The 27,430-nt window shown below is 45.8% G+C and overlaps 1 protein-coding gene across 1 annotated transcript in view; it reads left to right on the top strand.

The window, feature by feature from the left end:
- LOC126456648 (cyclic nucleotide-gated cation channel) overlaps nucleotides 1–27,430 on the top strand; it is a 1,140,961-nt gene that overhangs the window by 511,590 nt on the left and 601,941 nt on the right. Inside the window, exons 6-9 of the mRNA XM_050092391.1 lie at nucleotides 258–501; nucleotides 9,510–9,525; nucleotides 10,183–10,196; nucleotides 13,492–13,719. Of these exons, the coding sequence (XP_049948348.1) occupies nucleotides 258–501; nucleotides 9,510–9,525; nucleotides 10,183–10,196; nucleotides 13,492–13,719 (502 nt within the window). The remainder of the gene's footprint in view (nucleotides 1–257; nucleotides 502–9,509; nucleotides 9,526–10,182; nucleotides 10,197–13,491; nucleotides 13,720–27,430) is intronic.

A 27,430-nucleotide genomic window follows, 5' to 3' on the forward strand; every position in this document is an offset into this window, starting at 1 on the left:
CTTTAACGGTACGGCCACTTCGGCCGGCCAGTCATTCCTCACCAGGTGACGCTGCTGCAGGCTGGACGGGTTTATATTGATAGTGGAACGATGGTCATAATGTTCTGGCTGATCAGTGCATGTGACGGGACGGGTGGTACACTGTGTCTGTCTGCTTCAGATTCGGGATCACCTGTTCTTACACGCAGACTGACGCACTTTGCTTGAGACGCAGGAGCGCCGCGCTGAGCGGGCCGGTGTGCCGGTGTGTGCCGCAGCGGTCGTACTTCTCGTCGTCGCGGGACTCGCTGTCGGCGGCGTACGTGAACCGCGCGGCGGCGGTGTCGACGGCCGCCAGCGAGCTGGACCTGTCGCGGAAGGCGCGCCGGCGCGAGCTGCGCGGCCGCCTCAAGCTGCCGCCCGCCACCGCCGCCTTCGCCAAGTCCGCCGCCGGCTGCGGCGCCGACGCGCCCTCCCTGCTCGGCCGCTGGGGCGAGCGCGCCTCGGGCAGCATGGGCCCCGGTGAGTAGGCGGCGCAGCCAGCGCTCCACAGTCTCGAACCTCGCACCACTGAGTCTCTCTCGACCAGACGGTTGTACGGTCCTTACACACGATGGCTTATCAATAAAATAAATTTGTTGGTGTATCTCCAACACCACGAACTTCGGACATGGTAATCATGAACGCCCCATAACCCAAAACATCACGAGGAGGTACCTGCTCCAAAGACGTTGCAGCAGACTTCGTAGTTGAAACTTCCTGGCGGATTAAAACTGTGTGCCCCACCGAGACTCGAACTCGGAAACTTTGCCTTTCGCGGGCAAGTGCTCTACCATCTGAGCTACCGAAGCACGACTCACACCCGGTCCTCACAGCTTTACTTCTGGCTTCCAAACTTTACAGAAGCTCTCTCATTCTGGAAACATCCCCCAGGCTGTGGCTAAGCCATGTCTCTTCAGTATCCTTTCCTTCAGGAGTGCTAGTTCTGCAAGGTTCGCAGGAGAGCGTCTGTAAAGTTTGGAAGGTAGGAGACGAGATACTGGCAGAAGGAAAGCTGTGGGGACCGGCCGTGAGTCGTGCTTCGGTAGCTCAGATGGTAGAGCAGTTGCCCGCGAAAGGCACGGGTCCCGAGTTCGAGTATCGGTCAGGAACACAATTTTAATCTGCCAGGAAGTTTCGTGTAAGCGCACACTCCGCTGCAGAGTGAAAATCTCATTCTAGACTTCGTAGTTGTATCAATACATTTTATTGCAACAGTCATCCAACACTAACCAACGAGATTGTCAGTAACAGAAAATGAAAAGTCAAAGCGACCTCCTCGAGAAACAGTCTGTCCTTTCAACACATCAACGTCAGTTCGTCCGTTCTGGTAACGGACGAAATAACGTTCATATTATATTCAGTCTCGACGTCCAAAATAGACTTGTAAATAGTAAGCCTCCATCGGAAGACACGATGTATCCTGTCTAACAACCCTACCACAACGAAGGTCAAAAATTAATTATGATTGAGGTGTTGCTCACGCTGCTAAATACTACATTTTCGGGCAACAACAAAGTTATATTATGTGGCAGGTGTCATTAGAGCACAGTTAATAAAGCCATTTCATGAAATAATGGATAAACTAGGCGCTCATCTTTTCGTGTTTCCCACGCTAGTCTCGTTGTGAATTCATGGCTCTATCGTCGAAAATCTAGGTAGTGATGATTCCAAGCTCGGATGCAAAGAGGCGTAGGTGTTATTCAGCGATATTCAAAAGTTTTATAGATGTGTTTCACAAACCATTCTTGAAGATTAAACCTTTGAAAGTTAGCACAATGGTGATGTAAAAAAGTAATCAGCACTACGAATTTAAGTTACACTTCTTTTTTATTCCCTTTGTTGCAGTATCACATAACACGCAAAACATCACTTCACAATATAAAACATACTTGAAAATATCTTCCTCACTGTTAAAGTTCACATTTTATAAACTGACTACAATTTGCGTCTTTTCAACATGACGACCAAGACCTGACTCTCTAATAACCGCTTACTAGCCCAAAAATCAGAGTTACAAGTACGCCAAAGATCATAGTGACAAAAAAGGAATACACAAAAGAATAATATCATTGCAACATAAACATACCGATTAATCAAAGTACCTCCACATTAATGAAATCAAATCTGAATGTTGTCTCAGAAATATGTTAACTACTTTACATAAACACAGTAGAATACTGCTGGTATCGAGAGGTTGAGGCGAGGTGCCGTAATGGTTACGTAATTCAAGCACCGATACATCTGCGACGAGGCAAGCTGTTGACTACGCGACAGCTACCGGAAACACGCTACGTATAGCCGACACCTCAACCAAGGTCACGTGCCAGGCTGAGTGCGCTTATCCCGGCGTCGCGCTTAGGAGCTTTAGGCGCGACACCAGCCGGGCCCGGAGACGATGAACGCCAGTTCGTCCGTTCTGGTTGATGTGTTGAAAGGACAGACTGTTTTTCGATGGGGTCGTTTTGACTTTCCATTTTCTGTTACTGACAATCCTGTTGGTTAGTGTTGGATGACTATTGCAATAATACCATCATGATCCGTGAAACTATTGCATAATTACACAAATACACAGGTGCTAAAACAAGAAGCAGAAGCTTTGATGTATGGAAAGAAGACATGGGAACAACTTACTAGACTCTAGATCGCCCACGCAACCCATAAATGTGCCTGAATTTGAGTAGAACTTTGCTTTCAAGGTTAATAGGAGTCAAGTAAGATCTCTCTGAGCACCAACTGGGAGAAACCACGTGTTGCTTAACGTGAACAAAAGAACACGTGGGTTGCCAAACTCATTTAACAAACGGTAAGATTTGAGAATATAATAATCAAAAAAAGTGTAAAACAATAGCATTATCAACTATAGAACAGTGGTTCCCAACAGGTAGTCCACGGACCCCCAGTTGTCCGCGAGCTATGGCAGAGGGGTCCGCAAGATGCTATTAGAATAAAAAAATATATGAAATGTATGTCGTATGATAACAGATGTTTTGTTTTGGCCCCTTCCTGTATGAGCAGAGCTTTAGCCAATGCTAATTTCTGTGTCTAGTGTCTTCCTAGAGCCAGCTGACACTAGCACACTCTAGCGCAAAACTAGAAGTAGACAGAGGCAAATAGTTCTGCTGTATGCCGTTAGACTGCGCGCGCTGTCTCTTTGCAGCTGAAAACTGACAGTAACTTTACACTGAAACTCGCATTTCAGACGACGATCGGTCATTGTTAATATGTTGCCAGTGCTTTGGTTCAAAAATCGTTCAAATGGCTCTGAGCACTATGGAACTTAACATCTGAGGTCATCAGTCCCCTAGAACTTAGAGCTAATTAAACCTAACTAGCCTAAGGACATTACACACATCAATGTCCGAGGCAGGATTCGAACCTGCGACCGTAGCGGTCGCTCAGTTCCAGACTGCAGCCCCTAGAACCGCTCAGCCACACCGGCCGCCTCCAAATAAATAATACCTTGTATGAAATTAGTGTTTTCTTATTTTTTCACGCATGGCTACTCAGTGCAATCTCAAGTGCAGTACACTTGAAAGACCAATACACTCAGTTTTAATTTTTTCCTGTCATTTTCGGTTCATACTCATTTTTTATTTTTTTAAGGAGTTTCTTATACTAAACACCCAGATTTGAAGACAAAGATTTTGGGCAATAATCAAAAATTTAACAATAACAATGATGGCTAAATTGAAAAAGTTTTAAGCTCAATATTTTTTCAATAATGAATCTGTCAATGTTTTTTCTAAGTACCACAAATAGAAAACCTATAAAAAGACTCTTAATTTGGCTTTTTCAGGTACTTGATACTGTGATATGACAAGGTACCAATCATGCTCGATGAGGGGATCTTCGAGAAAATTTTGTGGGTAACCCCTGCTATAGATTCATTGCATTAGCGGCGCTTCTCGAAGACGTTTAGCTAGATCGTCAAACAGCGGCAGAGTGCCTAGTCACACAAGGCTAGCTCCAATCCTTCACATCTAACGTAACTTTCTGGGCGACAAAAATATATCACTGCAGGACACATACTTCAAGAGATATGACGCCATGAATATTGAGACGCGTCAGAAAACTCCGCATTAAACGTGGATTTTTAATATACACTGAAGCGCCAAAGAAACTAGTATAGGCATGCGTATTGTAATACAGAGATATGTAAACAAGCAGAGAACGGCGCTGCGGTCGGCAACGCCTGTATAAGACAAGAAGTGTCTGGCGCAGTTGTTAGATCGGTTACTGTTACTGCAATGGCAGGTCAGCAAGATTTAACTGAGTTTGAGCGTAGGATTACACACGACGCACGAACGATGGGATACAGCATCTCCGGGGTAGCGATGAAGTAGGGATTTTTCCGTACAACATTTTCACGACTGTACCGTAAATATCAGGAATCCGGTAAAACATCAAATCTCCGACATCGCTTAACCGGAAAAAGATCCTGCAAGAACGGTACCAAAGACGACTGATGAGAATCGTTCAACGTGACAGAAGTGCAGCCCTTCCGCAAATTGCTGCAGATTTCTGCAAGGGCATTAACAAGTGTCAGCGTGCGAACCATTCAACAAAACAACATCGATATAGGCTATCGGTACCGAAGGCCCACTCGTTCACCCTTGATGACTGCACGACACAAAGCTTTACGCCTCACCTTGTCCCGTCAGTACCGACATTGGGCTGTTGACTGGAAACATGTTGCTTGATCGGATGAGTCTCGTTTCAAACTGTATCGAGCGGATGGATGCGTACGGGTGTGGGGACAACCTCACGAATCCACGGACCCTGCATGTCAGCAGTGGACTGTTGAAGCTAGTGGAGGCTCTGAAATAGTGTGTGGCGTGTGCATTTGGAGTGATATGGGACCTCTGATACTAGATACGACTCGACAGGTGACACGTACATAAACATAATATCTGATCACCTGCATCCATTCGTGTCCACTGTGCATTCCGATGAACTTGGACAATTCCAGTAGGCCGCATACGTCCATAATTGCTACAGAGTGGCTACACGAACACTCTTGGTAGCCAGAACACACTTCTGGCTACCAAACTCCCCAGACATGCATATTATTCATCATATCTGGGATGTCTTGCAACGTGCTGTTCAAAAGAGATCTCAACCCCATCACCCCATTGTACTCTTACGGATTTATGGACAGCTGTGCTGGATTCATAGTGTGAATTCCCTCCATCACTTCTTCAGGTATTAGTCGAGTCTATGCCACGTCATGTTGCAGCACTTCTGCATGCTCGCGGTGGCCCTACACGATATTAGGCAGTTTTACCAGTTTCTTTGTCTCTTCAGTGTATTTATTCTCTACTACTAAGACATGCCTACAAGTCGAGTCACCTTAAGAAAATCCCTAACACCTGGGAGCACTTTTGACAACTGCGAAGTGCAAACGACTGTAGACGAAAACAATATATATTCAAATATACACTCCTGGAAATGGAAAAAAGAACACATTGACACCGGTATGTCAGATCCACCATACTTGCTCCGGACACTGCGAGAGGGCTGTACAAGCAATGATCACACGCACGGCACAGCGGACACACCAGGAACCGCGGTGTTGGCCGTCGAATGGCGCTAGCTGCGCAGCATTTGTGCACCGCCGCCGTCAGTGTCAGCCAGTTTGCCGTGGCATACGGAGCTCCATCGCAGTCTTTAACACTGGTAGCATGCCGCGACAGCGTGGACGTGAACCGTATGTGCAGTTGACGGACTTTGAGCGAGGGCGTATAGTGGGCATGCGCGAGGCCGGGTGGACGTACCGCCGAATTGCTCAACACGTGGGGCGTGAGGTCTCCACAGTACATCGATGTTGTCGCCAGTGGTCGGCGGAAGGTGCACGTGCCCGTCGACCTGGGACCGGACCGCAGCGACGCACGGATGCACGCCAAGACCGTAGGATCCTACGCAGTGCCGTAGGGGACCGCACCGCCACTTCCCAGCAAATTACGGACACTGTTGCTCCTGGGGTATCGGCGAGGACCATTCGCAACCGTCTCCATGAAGCTGGGCTACGGTCCCGCACACCGTTAGGCCGTCTTCCGCTCACGCCCCAACATCGTGCAGCCTGCCTCCAGTGGTGTCGCGACAGGCGTGAATGGAGGGACGAATGGAGACGTGTCGTCTTCAGCGATGAGAGTCGCTTCTGCCTTGGTGCCAATGATGGTCGTACGCGTGCTTGGCGCCGTGAAGGTGAGCGCCACAATCAGGACTGCATACGACAGAGGCACACAGGGCCAACACCCGGCATCATGGTATGGGGAGCGATCTCCTACACTGTCCGTACACCACTGGTGATCGTCGAGGGGACACTGAATAGTGCACGGTACATCCAAACCGTCATCGAACCCATCGTTCTACCATTCCTAGACCGGCAAGGGAACTTGCTGTTGCAACAGGACAATGCACGTCCGCATGGATCCCGTGCCACCCAACGTGCTCTAGAAGGTGTAAGTCAACTACCCTGGCCAGCAAGATCTCCGGATCTGTCCCCCATTGAGCATGTTTGGGACTGGATGAAGCGTCGTCTCACGCGGTCTGCACGTCCAGCATGAACGCTGGTCCAACTGAGGCGCCAGGTGGAAATGGCATGGCAAGCCGTTCCACAGGACTACATCCAGCATCTCTACGATCGTCTCCATGGGAGAATAGCAGCCTGCATTGCTGTGAAAGGTGGATATACACTGTACTAGTGCCGACATTGTGCATGCTCTGTTGCCTGTGTCTATGTGCCTTTGGTTCTGTCAGTGTGATAATGTGATGTATCTGACCCCAGGAATGTGTCAATAAAGTTTCCCCTTCCTGGGACAATGAATTCACGGTGTTCTTATTTCAATTTCCAGGAGTGTATATTCAAATGTTCAAATGTGTGTGAATTCCTAAGGGACAAAACTGCTGAGGCCATCGGTCCCTGGACTTACACACTATTTAATCTAACTTAAAGTAACTTATGTTAAGAACAACACACACACACACACCCATGCTCGAGGGAAGACTAGAACCTCCCGCGGGACAATAGCTGTCTGTAGAGCTATGAACAGACGTTGCCATAAGATAAGTTTACAAAAACGTGTTGTAGGCAGCTGTGCTCAGTGTACAGAAACTTTCCGCTATATTGTATTTATACGTTTGTGCATAATACACACTTCTTTGTACGACTGTTACACATTTGCAAAGGTGTTTCCCGAATACATGGAAATAATATTTTTTCGATATTACACTACAAACACAACTCATTGTTTTATTTTCGTTTCGAATAGGAAATTGGCGGGTTTGTCATATAGTTCTAGATAAACTTTACGTAATGTTTTTCTGCTACAGAATATTTTTTCTACTTTTGTCTACCCGCCAAACGTTTTGTGACCCTCCACGATTCTTTATCACGTTTCGGCGTAGACGTTAGCACACATACATGGGATTTTTTATTCCCTGCATTTATGCGCGAAGCATGCAGCCACTACCACCGTCATACCTTAGCAAATGATCTGACGGAGAATCCGAGAAAACCCTGGTTCTACGCAAAATCGCTAAGTGGGTCTAAGGTTTCCACCCAGTCAGTGGTGTGGTAGTTGAAGACAGCAAAACGGAAGGCGAGGATTTAAATTTCACATTCAGGAAATCGTTCACGCAGGAAAAGCGTACAAACATACCGTCGTTTAACATCGAATAGACTCCCGCACTGGCGACACAGAAACAACTGAAAGAGTTGAAAACAAATATGTCACTAGGTCCGGATGGAATCCCAATTCGCTTTTTCAAAGGGTACTCTACGGTATTGGCCTCTCACTTAGCGAATCTCACAAGCAGCACAAAGTCCAAAGCTACCGGAAAACTGCGTAAACGATTCTTCCGTATAAGAATGGCAAAAATGCAGACCCACAGAACTACAGACCAATATCCCTAACATCCATCTGTTGCTGAATCCTTGAATGTATTCTCATGTGGAATTCAATAAATTTTTCTTCAGGTCCAGAACCTGATGTCCACGAATCAGCATCGTTTTAGTAAAGCATCGCCCGTGCGAAACTCAGCTTGCCCATTTGTCACGTAATATGCTGAGAACTATGGATGACGGGCAACAGACAGATTCCGTATTTCTAGATTTCAGGAAAGCGTTTGACACTGAGCCCCATTCCACGCTGTTAAAGAAGATACGAACATTGATTCACAGTTATGTACGTAGCTCGAAGACTTCTTAAGTTATAGCAACCAGTATGTTGCCCTCTATGGCGAGTGTTAATCACAGACAAAAGTATCGTCACGATTGCCCAGGGAAATGTGGCAGGACCGCTGTTGTTATTTATATACGTGGATGATTTGGTGGAAGGGGTGGGAAGCAAACTGTGGTTTTCGCTGATGATGCTGTGGAATACGGTAAGGTCTCGAAGCCGAGTGATTGTAGGAGGATACAAGATGACTTAGATACTTTCCAGTTGGTGTAATGAATGGCAGCTAGCTGTAAATGTAGAAAAATGTAGGTTAATGCGGATGAGTAGGAAAAACAAAACAGTGATTTTCGGATACAGGAGTAGTAGTGTCCTCCTTGACATAGTCACGTCGTTTCAATATCTGGGTGTAACGCTGCAAAGCGGTATGAAATGGAACGTGCATGAGCCGGCCGCTGTCACCGAGCGGATCTAGGTGCTTCAGTCCGGAACCGCGCTGCTGCTACGGTCGCAGGTTCGAATCCTGCCTCGGGCATGGATGTGTGTGATGTCTTTAGGTTAGTTAGGTTTAAGTAGTTCTAAGTTCTATGGGACTGATGACCTCAGATGTTAAGTCCCATAGTGCTCAGAGCCATTTGACCCACAGAATCTTTTACACTCATTTCATCCATTTGGAACGTGCATGTGAAGATTGTGATAGGGAAAGCGAAAGGTCGACATCGGTTTATTGGAAGAATTCTGGAAAAATGTAGTTCATCTGTAAAGGATACCGCATATAGGTCGCTAGTGCGGCCAATTTTTGAGTAGTACACTGGTGTTTGGGATCCGAACCAGTTCGGACTGAAAGAAGACATCGAAGCAGTTAAGAGGCGGGCTGCTACATTGGTTCTGGCAGGTTCGAGCAACACGCAAGTGTTGCGGACATAAAATTTTTGAAAACATTGTCAGTAATCTTCCATTAATATGATAATTAAAAAACAGTCTTCATCGCAAATTTCTTTTATTCGGAGTGACCGGCTTCAACCCTTAAGGATCATCTTCAGACTCCAGAACGGCAAGTGGTCTTCCATGGAGCAGGCTGCGCCGATCTACGACGCTGACAGCAGTCAGTTCAGCGTCGTGGATCGGCTCAGCTTGTTCCATGCAAGTCAACCTGCCGTTTTGGAGTCTGAGGATGATCCTTAAGGATTGAAACCGGGCATCCGATTAAAAGAAATTTGCGATCAAGACTGTTTATTAATAATCATGATACGGATATGCTTCGAGCACTCAAATGGGAATCGCTGGAGGGAGGTCGACGTTCTTTTCGAGGAACAATAGGTCCCGAGTTCGAGTCTCGGTCGGGCACACAGTTTTAATCTGCCAGGAAGTTTCACTATTGAGATAATTTAGAGAATCATCGTTTGAAGGTGACTGCAGAACGATTCTGCTGCCTCGAAAATACACTGAGCGCAAGGACCGTGAAGACAAGGTACAATAAATAAGGGCACTTACGGAGGGATATGGAAAGTCGTTTTTCCCTCGTTGTTTTTGTTGTGGAACAGGAAATGAAATGACTGGCAGTGATACAGGGTAGCCTTCGCCGGACACGCTGTAAGGTGGAATGAGGAATATCGATGTAGATGTAGAACACGGAGGACGATGTCAATCCTTTACAAATCTAAGAACTTGATATACTTCGTTGGCCTCAAAACCTGTCCAGTGTTATGTTTCTATGAAATTTTCCGACTGCTGGCACATACTGAGGGGTCCAAAAAAATGTATCCTCTGTTTAAAAGTCCGTAACTTGCAAACTAATTGACGAAGTTGTCTCATTATTGGTGAACGTGTAGCTTAAAGTCCAACTTAAAGATATCACTGTAGGTGTTCGAAATGGTCACCATTAACATCCACATAAACGATGCCGCCGAACTGCACCACGAACTACTGACTGCAACGTGTTCAGTTGGATATTTGCACATGAATGTACGATGGATTCCAGAAGTTCATCCAATGTGAGTGGATTTTGTCGATAAACGACGCCTTTTAGTTTTCCCCACAGGTAAAAGTCCAGAGGAGGTAGGTCTGGGAAACGTGGTGGATACTCCTCAGCACCTCTACGGCTTATCCATCTTCCTGGTAGATACGAGATACGCCCTAACACGATTTTGGTAGTGGGCTGGGGCACCATCTTGTTGAAAGCAAACTCTTCCCTCTCCATACAAGTCTCGGATGGCAGGTAAAATGGGTGTCTGAAGCTTCTGAAGGTACACCTCAACGGAAACTGTGGCGTCAAAGATTTTCGGCGGCCCAGTAGATGCAATTGTGGTGATTTACTGTACCATTGAGTTTCAACTGTGCTTCATGAGACCACACAATCATCTCTGCAAACTCTTCATCGTTGCGCACCATGTTAGCAAACCACTTGCAGTACTCCATTCTACGATCTGGGTCGTCATCACTCATTGCATGTAGTAATCGTGGGATGTGGCACTTCCACTTTGCTGTCTTCAAAATTCGCCGAACACTAGAGCGACTCACTCCAGTTTCACGGGCACACTGTCTCACAGACTTCTGTGGTGAGCGAGAGAATTGTTGTAACACACGACGGGAATTAGCTGGATTTGTTACTGTGACAGGTCGTCCAGATCGTTGTTTGTGTACATCTTTAACACAGCCTTCGGCTTCAAATTTGTCTCGAATGCTACGAATCGTTAAACGTGTCGGTGGCTCTGTTTGATACTCATTTCGCCATTGCCGTTGAACCTCATTAATGTCTTCGCACTTAAAATACCACTTCAAAACTGACTTCCTTTCATCGAATGTAAGCCTTGCGCCAGCCGTGTTTACTCGAGTAACTAGTTGCAACTAAGACCAAAACACTGACTATCTGCCGACTGTCATCTGACAAAACAAAACAACGCAATACAACGCTTGTGTGGCGATTGCCGGAACAGCAAACTATTACAATACCAAAGATGAGACATCTCCATCAATACGTTTGCCGGTTATGGACTTTTAAACAGTGGATTCATTTTTTTGGACCCCTCTGTATTCCTAGCGATCACGCCTTCGTTTTTGGAGAAATTGGAAACATTTTTGAAATGTGCCGTAGCTCTGCCGTCAAAGATTTTCGGCGGCCCAATAGATGCAATTGTGGTGATTTACTGTACCACTGAGTTTCAACTGTGCCTCATCAGACCACACAATCATCTCGGCAAACTCTTCATCGTTGCGCACCGTGTTAGTAAACCACTCGCAGTACTCCATTCTACGATCTGGGTCGTCCTCATTCATTGCGTGAAGTAATCGTGGCATTGGCACTTCCACTTTGCTGTCTTCAAAATTCGCCGAACACTAGAGCGACTCACTCCAGTTTCACGGGCACAATGTCTCACAGACTTCTGTGGTGAGCGAGTGAATTGTTGTAACACACGACGGAAGTTAGCTGGACTTGTTACTGTTACAGGTCGTCCAGATCGTTGTTTGTGTACATCTTTAACACAGCCTTCGGCTTCAAATTTGTCTCGAATGCGACAAATCGTTAAAAGTGTCGGTGGCTCTGTTTGATACTCATTTCGCCAATGCAGTTGAACCTCATTAATGTTTTCGTACTTAAAATACCACTTCAGAACTGACTTCCTTTTATTTAATGTAATCCTTGCGCCAGCCATGTTTACTCGAGTGACTAGGTGCAGCTAATAACCAAACACTGACTATCTGCCGACTGTCATCCGACAAAAAAAACAACGCAATACAACGAAACTTCCTGGCAGATTAAAACTGTGTGATCGACCGAGACTCGAACTCGGGACCTTTGCCTTTCGCGGGCAAGTGCTCTACCAACTGAGCTACCGAAGCACGACTCACGCCCGGTACTCACAGCTTTACTTCTGCCAGTACCTCGTCTCCTACCTTCCAAACTTTACAGAAGCTCTCCTGCGAACCTTGCGGAACTAGCACTCCTGAAAGAAAGGATATTGCGGAGACATGGCTTAGCCACAGCCTGGGGGATGTTTCCAGAATGTGATTTTCACTCTGCAGCGGAGTGTGCGCTGATATGAAACTTCCTTGCCCGCGAAAGGCAAAGGTCCCGAGTTCGAGTCTCGGTCGGGCACACAGTTTTAATCTGCCATGAAGTTTCATATCAGCGCACACTCCGCTGCAGAGTGAAAATCTCATTCTAACGCAATACAACGCTTGAGTGGCGATTGCAGGAACTACAAACTATTACACTACCAAAGATGAGACAACTCGGTCAATAATTTTCCCAGTTATGGACTTTTAAACAGTGCTTTCGCAGAAGCTCTGTGGCACCACTTGGGGCTCCACAGCATCTACCTTAAGAACATCCGCACTTGGCTCGGTGTATCCAGTGCCAGAATACTGTGCCCCAGTGTGGCTCAACAGCAAACACACACACATGGTAGATAGCCAACTTAATACAACAATGCGTATTGTATTAGGCACAATCAGACCAACTCCTACAGTGTGGCTGCCCGTTCTCAGTAACGTAGCAGCTCCTAACCTGCGCCGAGAACACGCTCTGGTTAGAGAATTTCAAAAAATCATGATCAACCCTCAATTACAAATCCATGAAGATACTAACGACATCCAAGGAAACTGACTCCGGTCTAGGCATCCTCCACTAAAGACCGCACAGACTCTGCACCAGATCAACTTTAAAATAAATGACCGATGGAAAGAGGAATTGGAGAACAGAACAGCAGTAAACTGCCACAGTGTGCCATGCATCTTTAGTAAACCAAAAGGATTTGATTGCCCTCGCAAAGTTTGGTCAACTCTTAATCGCATCAGAACCAACTGTGGGAGATGCGCCGACTCTTTACACAGATGGGGTAAACTTCCTTCGGCCGCTTGCGACTGTGGCGCTGAGAGACAGACGGTCAAACACATCGTGCAGGAATGCCCACTCAGGGCATACGAGGGTGACTCACAGGATTTCCTAATGGCGACCCAAAAGGCAATCGACTATAAATTATCTAAGGTGGACTTCTGCATGTGATTGCTCTTCTGTGAGTGTAAATTTACAATTGGTGGTGTCCTTATATACAAACTGTTATTTATTGCTCTGTTTATAGCTATGTGATTTTTTTTTTAAATCCTGTTGTTTCTGTAATTTTTACTGTGATGTTATGAGTCATACGCTATATAAATAAACAGTGGATACATTTTTTGCACTCCTCTGTATTCCTAGCGATCACGCCTTAGTTTTTCGAGAAATTGGGAACATTTTTAAAGTGTGTAGCAGTGCCTGCGCGATGCGCTGTACGGCGGGTTGCCGTGTGCGCAGGGGGCGGCGCGTGCGGCGGCAACGGCAGCGTGAGCCCAGCGAGCGCGGAGCGCCTGCAGCAGCGCCACCTGGGCTACTACCCGCGGCTGCGCGCCGGCGCGCCCAACTGGTCGTTCGTCTTCGACCCCGCGGGCCGCCTCTGCTACTACTGGTCCATGGTCGTCTCGCTCGCCTTCCTCTACAACTTCTGGGTCATCATCTACCGGTTCGCCTTCCAGGAGATCAACGGTATGTCAGCACACACACAACGTGTCGTATCGATAGCTACGATGCCGCGACGTAGGTGCGATGCCTTAGACCCGTCGTAAGTAGAGCAAAGTTTCCATATGAAGCGAAGTGTCCCGGCCGTCTGCTCTCGATCAAAAGGGCAGAATCCGGAGCGACGCTCCTAGAGTTCCGCAGCGCCGGCTAGAGGGCGCTGTCGTCAGTGTCTGTCAGAGAGCCAACTTAAGAACTTGCACCTATTCCGTGGCTCCGTAGCTATCGATACCACACAAAGTACCAAAAGCTCGGCTCAGTACCTGCTGCTGCTGCATAGCAAACCGGCATCCGGCTGCAGGGGACACGACGACTTTTACAATCAGTGTAGAAATAAAGCGCCACAGATCGCGATTATTTGATTAATTTGACTAATTTCGTTCATCCATAGGTATTCATCGCCCTGGTGATAGTGATATCTACTTCTAATTTATAGTTTGAATCACAAAAAGGAAGGCCCCCAACAGCAGGGCCTGTAATCCTCAACTCCTATTAGATATACTGGTTTTTTGTCTTGATTGTCCAGATTTGCAGGTGCACGGATACATATTTTGATTGAACTGTATTTCAACTTCATAAACAACAACTGTAAAGCGTGCTATGGATATAAGTGCAGATAATGTGATTCTTGGTACCTTAGCATGTATCCATATCAGTGCGTTAGTTGTTTTTTATTTGCATCTAACCGTCTTCCCACAAACACGACACATAAATTACCACATGATGTTTTCTGCATGGTCATAACTGCATTACAAACTTCAACACCCGACCTGCTACATCGGAAAAAATAAGCACTAATGGCTTGCCCTTGCAGTATCTACTTGGAGGCACAAACCAACATAAGAACGTACTACTCCTAATAGCTATAATTATTAGTCGCAAATGAAGTACACTACTGGCCATTAAAATTGCTACACCAAGAAGAAATATATTATACTAGAACTGACATGTCATTACATTTTCACGCTGTTTGGGTGCATAGATCCTGAGAAATCAGTTCCCAGAACAACCACCTCTGGCCGTAATAACGGCCTTGATACGCCTGGGCATTGAATCAAACGGAGCTTGGATAGCGTGTACAGGTACATCTGCCCATGCAGCTTCAACACCATACCACAGTTCATCAAGAGTAGTGACTGGCGTATTGTGACGAGCCAGTTGCTCGGTCACCATTGACCAGACGTTTCCAATTGGTGAGAGATCTGGAGAATGTACTGGCCAGGCAGAAGTCGAAAATTTTCTGTATCCAGAAAGGCCCGTACAGGACCTGCAACATGCGGTCGTGCATTATCCGGCTGAAATGTAGAGTTTCGCAGGGATCGAATGAAGGGTAGAGCCACGGGTCGTAACACATCTGAAATGCAACGTCCACTGTTCAAAGTGCCGTCAATGCAAACAAGAGGTGACCGAGACGTGTAACCAATGGCACCCCATACCATCACGCCGGGTGATACGCCAGTATCGCGATGACGAATACACGCTTCCAATGTGCGTTCACTGCGATGTCGCCAAACACGGATGCGACCATCATGATGCTGTAAACGGAACCTGGATTCATCCGAAAAAATGACGTTTTGCCATTCGTGCACCCAGGTTCGTCGTTGAGTACACCATCGCAGGCGCTCCTGTCTGTGATGCAGCGTCAAGGCTAACCGCAGCCGTCGTCACCGAGGTGATAGTCCATGCTCCTGCAAACTTCGTCGAACTGTTCGTGCAGATGCTTGTTGTCTTGCAAACGTCACCATCTGTTGACTCAGGGATCGAGACGCGGCTGCACGATCCGTTACAGCAATGCGGATAAGATGCGTGTTATCTCGACTACTAATGAGACGAGGTCGTTGGGATCCAGCACGGCGTTCCGTCACCATTAAAAATATCTGCACACTGCATGAAATGTTCGTTTACTTGATTTCCTAAATAGAAACAAGAACACTAGTAACATGCACTCAACTATCTTGCTGCATCATAAACGCTTGACAAAAGCGATGCAGTGCTATATTGAAAATTACGCACATGTGTAGCTGTCAAAGCGTGTGCTTGCTACACCTGTCAGTTGAGTGCCGAGATTCCCATCACAACTTCCCACCTTCAGCTCAGGCTGCTTCCTTTATTTCAGTGACTTGTTGACATTCCCATGACGTCAAACAAGCCCTTCGTCATAATTGCAATGTGTTATATGAAATTAAGTTTCACATAATTTTCAGCTATGTGCTACTGAGAGGGCTGGAGATGTCTGCGCTGAGATTTCCATCAGATTTGTCGAGCCTAAGTACTTAAAAAGCCTTCTTGCCGGGAGGTAAACTCCCTTCATTCTGATGGTATCCAGATCATTAAGACCTGTAGTGAGATACTGCGTTTTCTTCGTTTTGAGTCGTAGATCTATTTCTGCAAGACGGTCGTTCCATGTGTGGACTTGTCTCTGGATGCCAACATCGCATCATTTGGATACAGTAAAATCCATATACGGTTTTCTCCAGATCTCTTGTGAACGTATGAATGACTGTGATGACAATGAGAAGCGAGATAGTAGATCCGCTATGTACTCCTACGGAAGCAGGAAAATCGCCCGACAGTCCATCAGCGTCATGGTAAAATAGGATTAGATGGTGGAACCTAAACCTCACAAAACAGGTTTAAATACATATTACTAAATCTGTGGACTGTTTTTAAAAGAGAAACTAAATATGAAAACTTTAACCACAAGAAAACAACTGATAAAGTAAATGGAAGTAAAAATATCCTTGTGGGAAAGAACGGGTAACTTCAAGCAATTTCATTTACTAAGAGTGTCTGCTGTGTCATATCTTACCACCTTATGAACGTACCCTCCATCTTTCGAGAGGTGGGACCACATAATGCACCCGGGAAAGTTGTGGAACATGATTGCCTTGGTGGTTCAGGTGTTACGGTGTAGGGAGTAGTAATTTTGCGTTGACGTATTGGCCTCTACATCTTTGATCACAGAACACTCACCAGTCAACGTTATTTTGACACTGTACTCTTTCCACATGTGCGTCTTCCCAGAGATGCATTCCATCCTGACTCATATCGTACTTCTTCCAGTTACTTCTGTACACTGGTGTGCAGAACTTAAGGTCGAAAATAATTTTCACATGATGTGTCACTGCGAAGCAACGTAGCTCCATGAAACGTGGACCACATAAAGAAATAACAGCTACAGTACACTACACAATGTATCTGAAAAAAAAATACGCAGTGAGACTAACAGGAAGGACACTTTTGTTCAAAGACGATAATTACACTAAAATCATCGCTATTCATGAAGGTCTCTTGGACTTTACAAACACCGGACATGATTCTTAATAGGGCTTGTGATCAGCACGGACGGCAGCGTTTGTTCTGGAACATGTTCGTAATGCTTAGAAGCAAATCTTGTCGCAGGGCGTCCTATTCCCCACAACGCGCATGTCGATGTGTTGCAATACGTTTCCCCAACGATCACCATGAGTCCTTGTTGGGTTTTAAATCCGGATAAAGGGCACATCAATTCATTCCCTTCGTTCCAAGAGGTCGTCCACCTGCGCTGTTCAATATGTTTGCACATTGTGATCCACGAGAAATGATGTCACTGCGCAATACACCCCTGAAAAGATGCACACTGAGGAAGGCGTACAGTGTCACAATATCAGTCATCGCTGAGAGTATCATGTTCGATGATTTGGTGGTGCAACATTTTGCCTCCCCTCACCATAAGACTTGGAAAACCAAAACGATAATGTTCGGCAATGTTCCTGGCTGAATGACATGTGCCCGCCTCTCACCATACGCAGGTACGTCCAGAATAACAGACTGAATCTGCGTTCATCCGGGCACGTGAGCCAACTACTTGTTGCTCCTGTCCCTATGCTCTGGCACTATCGCAAACGGTACAGTCCTGTTGAATGTGGTTGCAACTGCACATGATTTTTGTGTGTGTTGGTTCTTGGCTGTTGCCCAGTGCTGCTGTTGTTGAGAGTGACACAGCAGCTGCACTGGCTGGTCTCTTTGTCCAACGACCTCTACGTGGCCTCCAGCCTTCTGTGCACGACTGGGAGACATTTGGAAACATCTGCTGCCATTAATTTCCACATAGTAGTTAATATGTTATGATACCTTATCTATCCCATCATTAGGTACGATACTCTAGCAGTTCTTTCTATACATGGTCCAAATTTCATCGAGCTATGTTAACTGGGAGTGACACATCACGCATAAGCTACTTTCGCCAACAAGTTTCGTAAGCCACTGTATTTAATTTGTGCATTGCCGACTCCATTCTAAAATCGAAGTGGAAAAACTTATTCTTAGGTTTTGACAATGATATATATGTCTTGCATGTTTTGTCTCGACGGTTCTATTTACCAATATCAGGTAAAAGTTTCAAATTCCGAAGAAATACTAAAACTGTTTCAAAAATGGTTCAAATGGCTCTGAGCACTATGGGACTTAACTGCTGTGGTCATCAGTCCCCTAGAACTTAGAACTACTTAAACCTAACTAACCTAAGGACATCACACACATCCATGCCCGAGGCAGGATTCGAACCTGCGACCGTAGCGGTCGCGCGGTTCCAGACTGTAGCGCCTTTAACCGCTCGGCCACTCCGGCCGGCAAAACTGTTTCTGTTTAAATTAAACAACGTAATGGATAAGTAAAATTTTCAAGTTACGTGACATAATACAGAATCCATAACATTTTCTGATCCACCTCGAGTCCAATAGAAATTGATTATTAATAATAAATAGTTAAGCATGCGCGGCCAAATTCACCACCTGGGATGTCCCAGCCGACAAAGCCATTCAACATTTACATATTTTACTTCGCTGAAATAATGTGTAAATACACTCAAATTTAGCGCATTTCCAAAAGTAATCTCTTTTATTATATTTACTGCCGGTTGCGGCGGGGCGGGTTCGGTCCTCTGCATTCTCTCTTTCACTTATCGAAAGTCCACCTACCCCAATATGCTTCTTTCCGACGTTCCTTCACTCTGTAGTAGCAGATACGTGCTAGGTAGTGTAAAGCAGCGTTGATGAAACCACCACCTAATACATAATACCTACCACACAGAGGCGGCGTAACTCGAGTTGAAAGTCAGTTCCTGAAAGTTGACTTTTAAAAAATCAGGCGTTCGGAGGATGCACTCTACTTGCAGAAAGCATTTAAAATGAGATTGAATCTGCGTTTATTCATATAGAAACATATGAAATGGTTATCAAGTCCGTATTTAATATGGTAATGCTCTATCATTCAAAGTTCACTGTCTGTACAACATAGTTTCACTTAAAAAGCAGCCAGAATTTTTGAAAGTCCGACCCGACAAATTTTCACGTAAATTACCTGTAAATCAATATTACATTGCATATACTTTAAAAATTAAAAATCTTTCGAGATAGCGGAACATGCAAACTTTGTATAGACTTTAAATAAGAAAGTGAGTATTAGCAAATCGAAAAGCATAATCAGTTATTTAAAAGAAGACTAAGGAAAAAATAATAGGCGCTGAAGCATATGAATTAATCAACGTACCGAACTGGCTTTGGTTTGGACCACACCCTGAACGGGTGCTCGATTGACTACGTATCCTAAAACATTTAAATTTATAGAACAACAGGGTGTTTCTTACTAACGTTTAAGAAACAACGTAGCGACGTAGATGACGCTATAACAAGTAATTTATTATAAGACACGGGGGGCTTACCCCAAAAGAGGATGACAACCATTCAGCGTGTGACGTCATATCCAAAATACGGAGGCTACTTTGCATCCCGCGTGTGGAGGGGTGACTGAACGATGCAATTGTTACATTCAAGCAAATTTCGAACATATTTTGTAACTGTGTTCTGTTGTAAATGTAGATGTTACAAAATTGTTGTCCTCGCTATATTGAAGTAAAATCCGTTTTTTGTGTTTCTTTCTTCTTCTGCCATCTATTCTTATTTACAGACATTATGTAGTAAAGAAACCGTAGTCATTTACTGGTAATTAAGCAATTCTGAAGCTTTTACTCATTTACTTGAGACGCAATACGGTCGTTTTGTTGTATTGCACTTTGCGATAAACCAGAGGAGAACGTGGGAACCTAAACAAATTAATAAATTAATGTCTCAGTGTAAACACATAATAGTTTAACGCGATGAAATAAATACTGGCTGCTAGACGCTTAACTCGAACCCAGGACACCAGGCGCTTAAGTTGCTCATGTAGGCGCGGAGCCACATCGACGTCAATGCTTGACTTGGGTTGGCATGATCAGGTGTGACAGACCGACAGGGTGTCGTATATTAAATTACTTGTCTCAGCGTAATCTATTTCACAGGACGAGGTTAGTATGAAAGAAAATTTTTGGAAAATCCACCGGAAAATTCGGAATTGAAATCCATGGTGAAAGATCATCACTTGAGGACGGCTCGACCGATTTGGTTTATTTTCTTTTTATTCTGTTCATAATTGTGGATGATAATTGCACTTTTGATATTAAAAAAAATTGCATTCAGTTTGACAGTTCCGTTGTCACATGTTTCCATAATATGTATGTGTGTCACAGAAAATCTCTAAAAGTTCTTGACTGATTTACTATAGATTTTTAGACACACTAACGAACGTTCGGACGGACATACCCAATATATTTTTGTGATACATATAATATATGCATTTCTATTTAATATATAACGGGGAAGCGTAGTTACCACAAATATCAAAATTTCCTTCACGGATTTACTTTCGATTTTTACACGTTACTCTACAGAACATTCAGACAGATGTGGACATAGAGAGAAGGGAGAAGGAGACGGACAGAGAGAGAGAGAGAGAGAGAGAGAGAGAGAGAGAGAGAGAGGGGGGGGGGGGGAGGGAGGAGAAGATTATTCACAGAGAGATGGAACAAGGAGGACCTCTACGGGGATACGGGGAGAGATAGGGGGATGAGAAGATGGGTAGAGGAGTGAGAACAAGGAATTTAGGATGTATATGCAATTCCCATACACGCTGCAAAGCATTGCCAGGTTCCCAAGTCAAGTACGATCTCTAGTACTGCTCAGGTGCACCAACAAGAAATGTTTTAGGTAAATATATCTGGGACATAATCGTAATACACTGCCTGCCAAAACTGGTGACGCACCCACATGGGGCGGAGGAAACGAAATAGAATTTCGCAGTTTGAGAGGGAATGTAACGTTATGTCGCTGATTACAAACTGGAGTCAAATTTGCAAAGAACTTGGCTGTATGTGCCCACTTCTGAGTACGACGTTGCACCCCATCTGTCCTGGATGGCTGCAGTTATTTGATTTGCATTTTCATGAGGTAAACTGTACCACTATACTGTAACTGGCTCTGGAGTCCTGGATACTGACACTGGGACGGAGTTTATACGTGAAGTGGTCCCACACATGGGCTATCGGTGAGAGGTCTGGGAACCGGCCGGGGTGGCCGAGCGGTTCTAGGCACTACAGTCTGGAACCGCGTTCGAATACTGCGTCGGGCATGGATGTATGTGATGTCCTTAGGTTAGTTAGGTTTAGGTAGTTCTAAGTTCTAGGGGACTGATGACCTCACAAGTTATGTCCCATATTTATCAGAGCCATTTGAGCCATTTTTTGAGAGGTCTGGTGATCTGTCTGGCTGCCGACATACTTCACCATCACGCAGACAGCTCAGAGTGGCACGTACCATACGTAGACCACCATTGTCCTGGCGAATAAAGGCAACACAATACTGCTACACGAGAGAGAGCACACGAGGATGTAGGGCGTCCGTGACGTGCTGTTGCGCTGTCGGAGTTCCCTCTGTTACTGTCAGTCATGATCTGAAGTCATTCGGTGGCTTCCACACCGTGACGCTGCTGTGCGTCTCAAAAACATGTGGAAAAATGGGACCTATCCCCATGTCGCCACCATACTGCCCGACGATGGTCATACGAGGTACCGCAGAACTGCGACCCATCGTCAAATACATTGCCATGCCGTTCATCAGCGGTCCATGCTTTTCGGTCATGATACCACTCCAAGGGCAGCCATTTGTGTTGTGGTGTTAATGGCAGTCTACGCTTTGGACAGTAATTGCTTGACCCGGCTGCTGCTAGTCTTCCGGAAATGGTGTAGGGTGACACAGATAGTTGCAGGTAATCCATCACTTGTTCTCGGATGTCGGATGTCACGCACATATTTGCAGGGATTACGCTGTACTTGGTGCACAGTACAATGGTCCTGCACTGTGGTAGTCAGGCGCTGTTGATGGGTACCTTGACTGTGTGTGAAGTCTTATGGGACTTAACTACTAAGGTCATCAGTCCCTAAGCTTACACACTACTTAATCTTAATTATCCTAAGGACAAACACGCACACCCATGCCCGAGGGAGGACTCGAAGCTCCGCCGGGACCAGCCGCACAGTCCATGACTTCAGTGCCCCGGACCGCTCGGCTAATCCCGCGCGGCGGAACCTTGACTACGTGTATGACTGTGCTGATGTTTCCATGCAGTCCAACATTGGGCCACTTTCACGCCGGAATTCCCCACAAACCTGGATATTGCACGATTCGACAACCTAACCAAATGGAGTCTTACAATGAGGCCTGCTGCTACTAATGTTATCTCACGAGAGTATGCAGCATCTACGTGTCCCTTGTAGTGATCGCTCAATGTCTGAAGCTTATCACGCCTCTTACGCGCATTACCACTCCTGGTAACCAGACTAAACATTAACGCACTCGGTCATCGTTATGCGTATCACGGAGAGTTGCAACTTTAATCATTTACATAACCGTCCATAGTGTGTACGTGTACACTGACATTTAACCTATATTGTAGGTGCCTCATATCTTTTCTCAAGACAGTGGTGCAGTTCATCGTACATTTCTTTGCCTGGTAACACTTAGGATTGTTTAGTTACACTCTATTTATTCGCCACATACGTTCGCTTTTCGTGAAATGGGAACGAATGCATGTGGTTAAATGAAAGTTACGTCATTACTTTTATTATTTATTAGTAACCAAGATTACTACTTTGAAACCAATGTAAAGCTAAAACTATGATACCTTCTAATGCGTGAATTGCAGCAGCAATAAAATCAAACCCAGATTTAAAAATCAGTACTGAATCACAAATGGTTCCTGCGGCATCGACGAAGTTTTATTGCGGTACTTGTGCATGGATCGTTAAGTTTTAATACCGTCCCCGTAAAGAGGCAATAAACGGACATAAAACTAGGAATGTACGTGTTGATATTAACAGTAAGTTGCGAAACAGTTTAAGGGCGAAAAATCTTCGCTTAACTAATAGCGATGTTCTCCTATTGTCCCAACGCAGAAATATATGTATAGGTTTATAATTCCACGGTCTATATGGTTCAATAAAACTGTAATGTCTACCGTTCTGAGTGGAAGCGTCGACCCATTACCGTAACTCTGTGTATTGTGTTCTTGGTTCAGTATGTTCAGATGTGTCTGAATTCCTAAGGGACCAAACTGTTTAGATCATCGGTCGCTAGACTTACACACTACTTAAACTAACTTACGCTAGGGACAACACACACACACACACACCCATGCCCGAGGGGGACTCGAACATCCGGCGGGAGTGGCCACGCGATTCGTGACATGGCGACTCTAACAGCGCGGCCACTCGCCGCGGATGTGTTGTTGGATCCAGCCAGTTATGTTGTAAATATTCCGGGCGTTAACGGTAGTCTTTTGGATGGTGTTCACACCCATCGTAGAGTCAGTGCTCGACTGTCAGGTACTCCTCAGGATCTTGGTAAGAAAAGGGAAGAACATTAGTCAAGGGTCATGATTGTTGTGATAATTCGGCCGGAGAGGACATTCAGCAGAGTGTTTCTAAATGTGTAACTCAAAGTTTGAGATCAATAAATCAACAAATTAAACGGAGACTCCCTATTGAAACAGCCAAGCAACGCACTTGTTTAAAACTGGAAATATTCGGAATTACTATTTAACTGCTAAACTGTATAAGAAGAGTAAATTCAGTTATTATATCGTCACGTAACTGCAAAAGAACATCAAATTTAAGGGTTATACAATGTGTAAAGTTAACATCGAATTGGGAACATAAGGAACACCGGTTGTCATTCTGCTGTTGTTTTCTTGGTGGATGAGGTTATAAATTAAAAAGAATTCTAACCCCTCGACTTTCTCTGCGTCCCTTGACGAGAATGAGACGAAAATGCGAGTACCATCATTTACTCTTTGAAAGAGTAATTTTGGGCCGAGTTAATTTCAGTGTAATACTTTTCAACGCCTAATGATTGATTGTCACCAAGCTCTTGGTTTGAAAAACGACGCCAGATGGTAAGATATATACTTCCTGTTGGGTAGTTGGCTGATATGACCAGCCAAATAATAGCAACCTAACAAATCTGGAGAGTTACCTCTGAGTTCAGTTATAAGACGGATGTAGCTTCTTATAGGAAAGTCCATTTATATTAGCAACAGAGAGCAGTGCCTAAAGTGACAGTTTGCTGTTTCCTTGTAGAGACCGAGTTTTTGCCCATGTCATGGGTCAGTCAACACGTAATGACGTTGTAGTCAGTGTCCATCACAGAAGACCTCGCGGTAGGCTCCATGTTGGTGAAAATCTGCCTCGCGCACTTATAAGCGTAGTGACAACCTTCGAAAATCGGATAAGGCGTTCACTATTCACGAGATTTAAACTACACTCCTGGAAATTGAAATAAGAACACCGTGAATTCATTGTCCCAGGAAGGGGAAACTTTATTGACACATTCCTGGGGTCAGATACATCACATGATCACACTGACAGAACCACAGGCACATAAGACACAGGCAAAAGAGCATGCACAATGTCGGCACTAGTACAGTGTATATCCACCTTTCGCAGCAATGCAGGCTGCTATTCTCCCATGGAGACGATCGTAGAGATGCTGGATGTAGTCCTGTGGAACGGCTTGCCATGCCATTTCCACCTGGCGCCTCAGTTGGACCAGCGTTCGTGCTGGACGTGCAGACCGCGTGAGACGACGCTTCATCCAGTCCCAAACATGCTCAACGGGGGACAGATCCGGAGATTTTGCTGGCCAGGGTAGTTGACTTACACCTTCTAGAGCACGTTGGGTGGCACGGGATACATGCGGACGTGCATTGTCCTGTTGGAACAGCAAGTTCCCTTGCCGGTCTAGGAATGGTAGAACGATGGGTTCGATGACGGTTTGGATGTACCGTGCACTATTCAGTGTCCCCTCGACGATCACCAGTGGTGTACGGCCAGTGTAGGAGATCGCTCCCCACACCATGATGCCGGGTGTTGGCCCTGTGTGCCTCGGTCGTATGCAGTCCTGATTGTGGCGCTCATCTGCACGGCGCCAAACACGCATACGACCATCATTGGCACCAAGGCAGAAGCGACTCTCATCGCTGAAGACGACACGTCTCCATTCGTCCCTCCATTCACGCCTGTCGCGACACCACTGGAGGCGGGCTGCACGATGTTGGGGCGTGAGCGGAAGACGGCCTAACGGTGTGCGGGACCGTAGCCCAGCTTCATGGAGACGGTTGCGAATGGTCCTCGCCGATACCCCAGGAGCAACAGTGTCCCTAATTTTCTGGGAAGTGGCGGTGCGGTCCCCTACGGCACTGCGTAGGATCCTACGGTCTTGGCGTGCATCCGTGCGTCGCTGCGGTCCGGTCCCAGGTCGACGGGCACGTGCACCTTCCGCCGACCACTGGCGACAACATCGATGTACTGTGGAGACCTCACGCCCCACGTGTTGAGCAATTCGGCGGTACGTCCACCCGGCCTCCCGCATGCCCACTATACGCCCTCGCTCAAAGTCCGTCAACTGCACATACGGTTCACGTCCACGCTGTCGCGGCATGCTACCAGTGTTAAAGACTGCGATGGAGCTCCGTATGCCACGGCAAACTAGCTGACACTGACGGCGGCGGTGCACAAATGCTGCACAGCTAGCGCCATTCGACGGCCAACACCGCGGTTCCTGGTGTGTCCGCTGTGCCGTGCGTGTGATCATTGCTTGTACAGCCCTCTCGCAGTGTCCGGAGCAAGTATGGTGGGTCTGACACACCGGTCTCAATGTGTTCTTTTTTCCATTTCCAGGAGTGTATCTCCGTAATTCACGCTATTCGAAGACAACCGTCGGCCCCTACCACCATAACTCGTGGAGATGCTATGGCCTACAGGTTTGGCTATTGAGGTACACTTTTCCTCCCCATTGCTGTTATTTTTCCCTCGCTCGTCTCAACGGTGTAGTGGCTTCCTTGATATCAGAATGAGATTTTCACTCTGCAGCGGAGTGTGCGCTGATATGAAACTTCCTGGCAGATTAAAACTGTGTGCACGACCGAGACTCGAACTCGGGACCTTTGCCTTTCGCGGGCAAGTGCTCTACCATCTGAGCTACCGAAGCACGACTCACGCCCGGTCCTCACAGCTTTACTTCTGCCAGTATCTCGTCTCCTACCTTCCAAAGCTACCAAACGAAGCACGACTCACGCCCGGTCCTCACAGCTTTACTTCTGCCAGTATCTCGTCTCCTACTTCCAAAGGTAGGAAGGTAGGAGACGAGATACTGGCAGAAGTAAAGCTGTGAGGACCGGCCGTGAGTCGTGCTTCGGTATCTCAGATGGTAGAGCACTTGCCCGCGAAAGGCAAAGGTCCCGAGTTCGAGTCTCGGTCGGGTACATAGTTTTAATCTGCCAGGAAGTTTCCTTGATATCATTTTGTAACTTTTATTTTTATTTCATGCTTGATGTGGAACCTGGTTCTGAATTCTAATGCACCCGTACTTCCCAATTCTAGTGTATAATATTCGTTTCCCTATTGGTTTGTAAATCTTAAATACTGAAAGCATTTCAGTTAATGAGTCCTATTTAGTCTCTTTCTATTGTTTGATGGCTGTGCGGCACTTATTGTCCATCTTTATTCTCATAATAAGGTTTGAGTAATCTGTGTCCAAAGCAACTTACTGAGTCACGCGTGTAAGTCCTATAAGTGTCAGATGCTTTCAAAACCACACGACAAAGCAACACCTTCTATGCGCTCCACTTGTTACAGGAAGTGGTAGGTAAGTGAAGTGTACCATCAGTTAGTCACCGCACCTAATCACCTCAGCACACAGATTTCTTCCCAGACACTTGAAGTTTGGCGATTTCACCTTCAGGTTCTAGACAGGAAGATTACGATATAATGTCCTGTAGAAGAACAGATCATTAAAGACTGTTCCTAAAACACGGCCAATCCAGTGTACATTGCCCTGTAAAGAGATTAGTTAGTGTGTGAACTGTAATATGGGACAATAATCGAGGCACAACTGTTAATGTGTGAAGTCTCCAAGAATAAAAGAAAATTCGATTACATTCGGTAACGACACGCATGCCCTGGTAACACCAGAGTGATGTAGAATTTAGCTTCCCCCATTTTCCAACAAGTCTAAACGTACTTGCTGCGAGACTGTTCGCCTTTGAAACCGCAGTAGGTGATGCACTAATTATTAGACGCAGATGCACATGCTCCTTTTCGCAAGGTTATTGCTGTTAATACTGCCGCCACAAATCCGTGTCGCGTCACTTGAGATCGTGTTGCAGAGCCATAGAAACAAACACTGTCGAAGGCTTGTGTATGTTATTAAACTGTCCACTTTCACTTCATTGCCCAGGTGGTTGGGAGTGGAGATCTTAATAAAAATAAGAA

The sequence above is a fragment of the Schistocerca serialis genome, chromosome 2, assembly GCF_023864345.2.
Source record: "Schistocerca serialis cubense isolate TAMUIC-IGC-003099 chromosome 2, iqSchSeri2.2, whole genome shotgun sequence".
In the NCBI taxonomy this organism is placed as follows: domain Eukaryota; kingdom Metazoa; phylum Arthropoda; class Insecta; order Orthoptera; family Acrididae; genus Schistocerca; species Schistocerca serialis.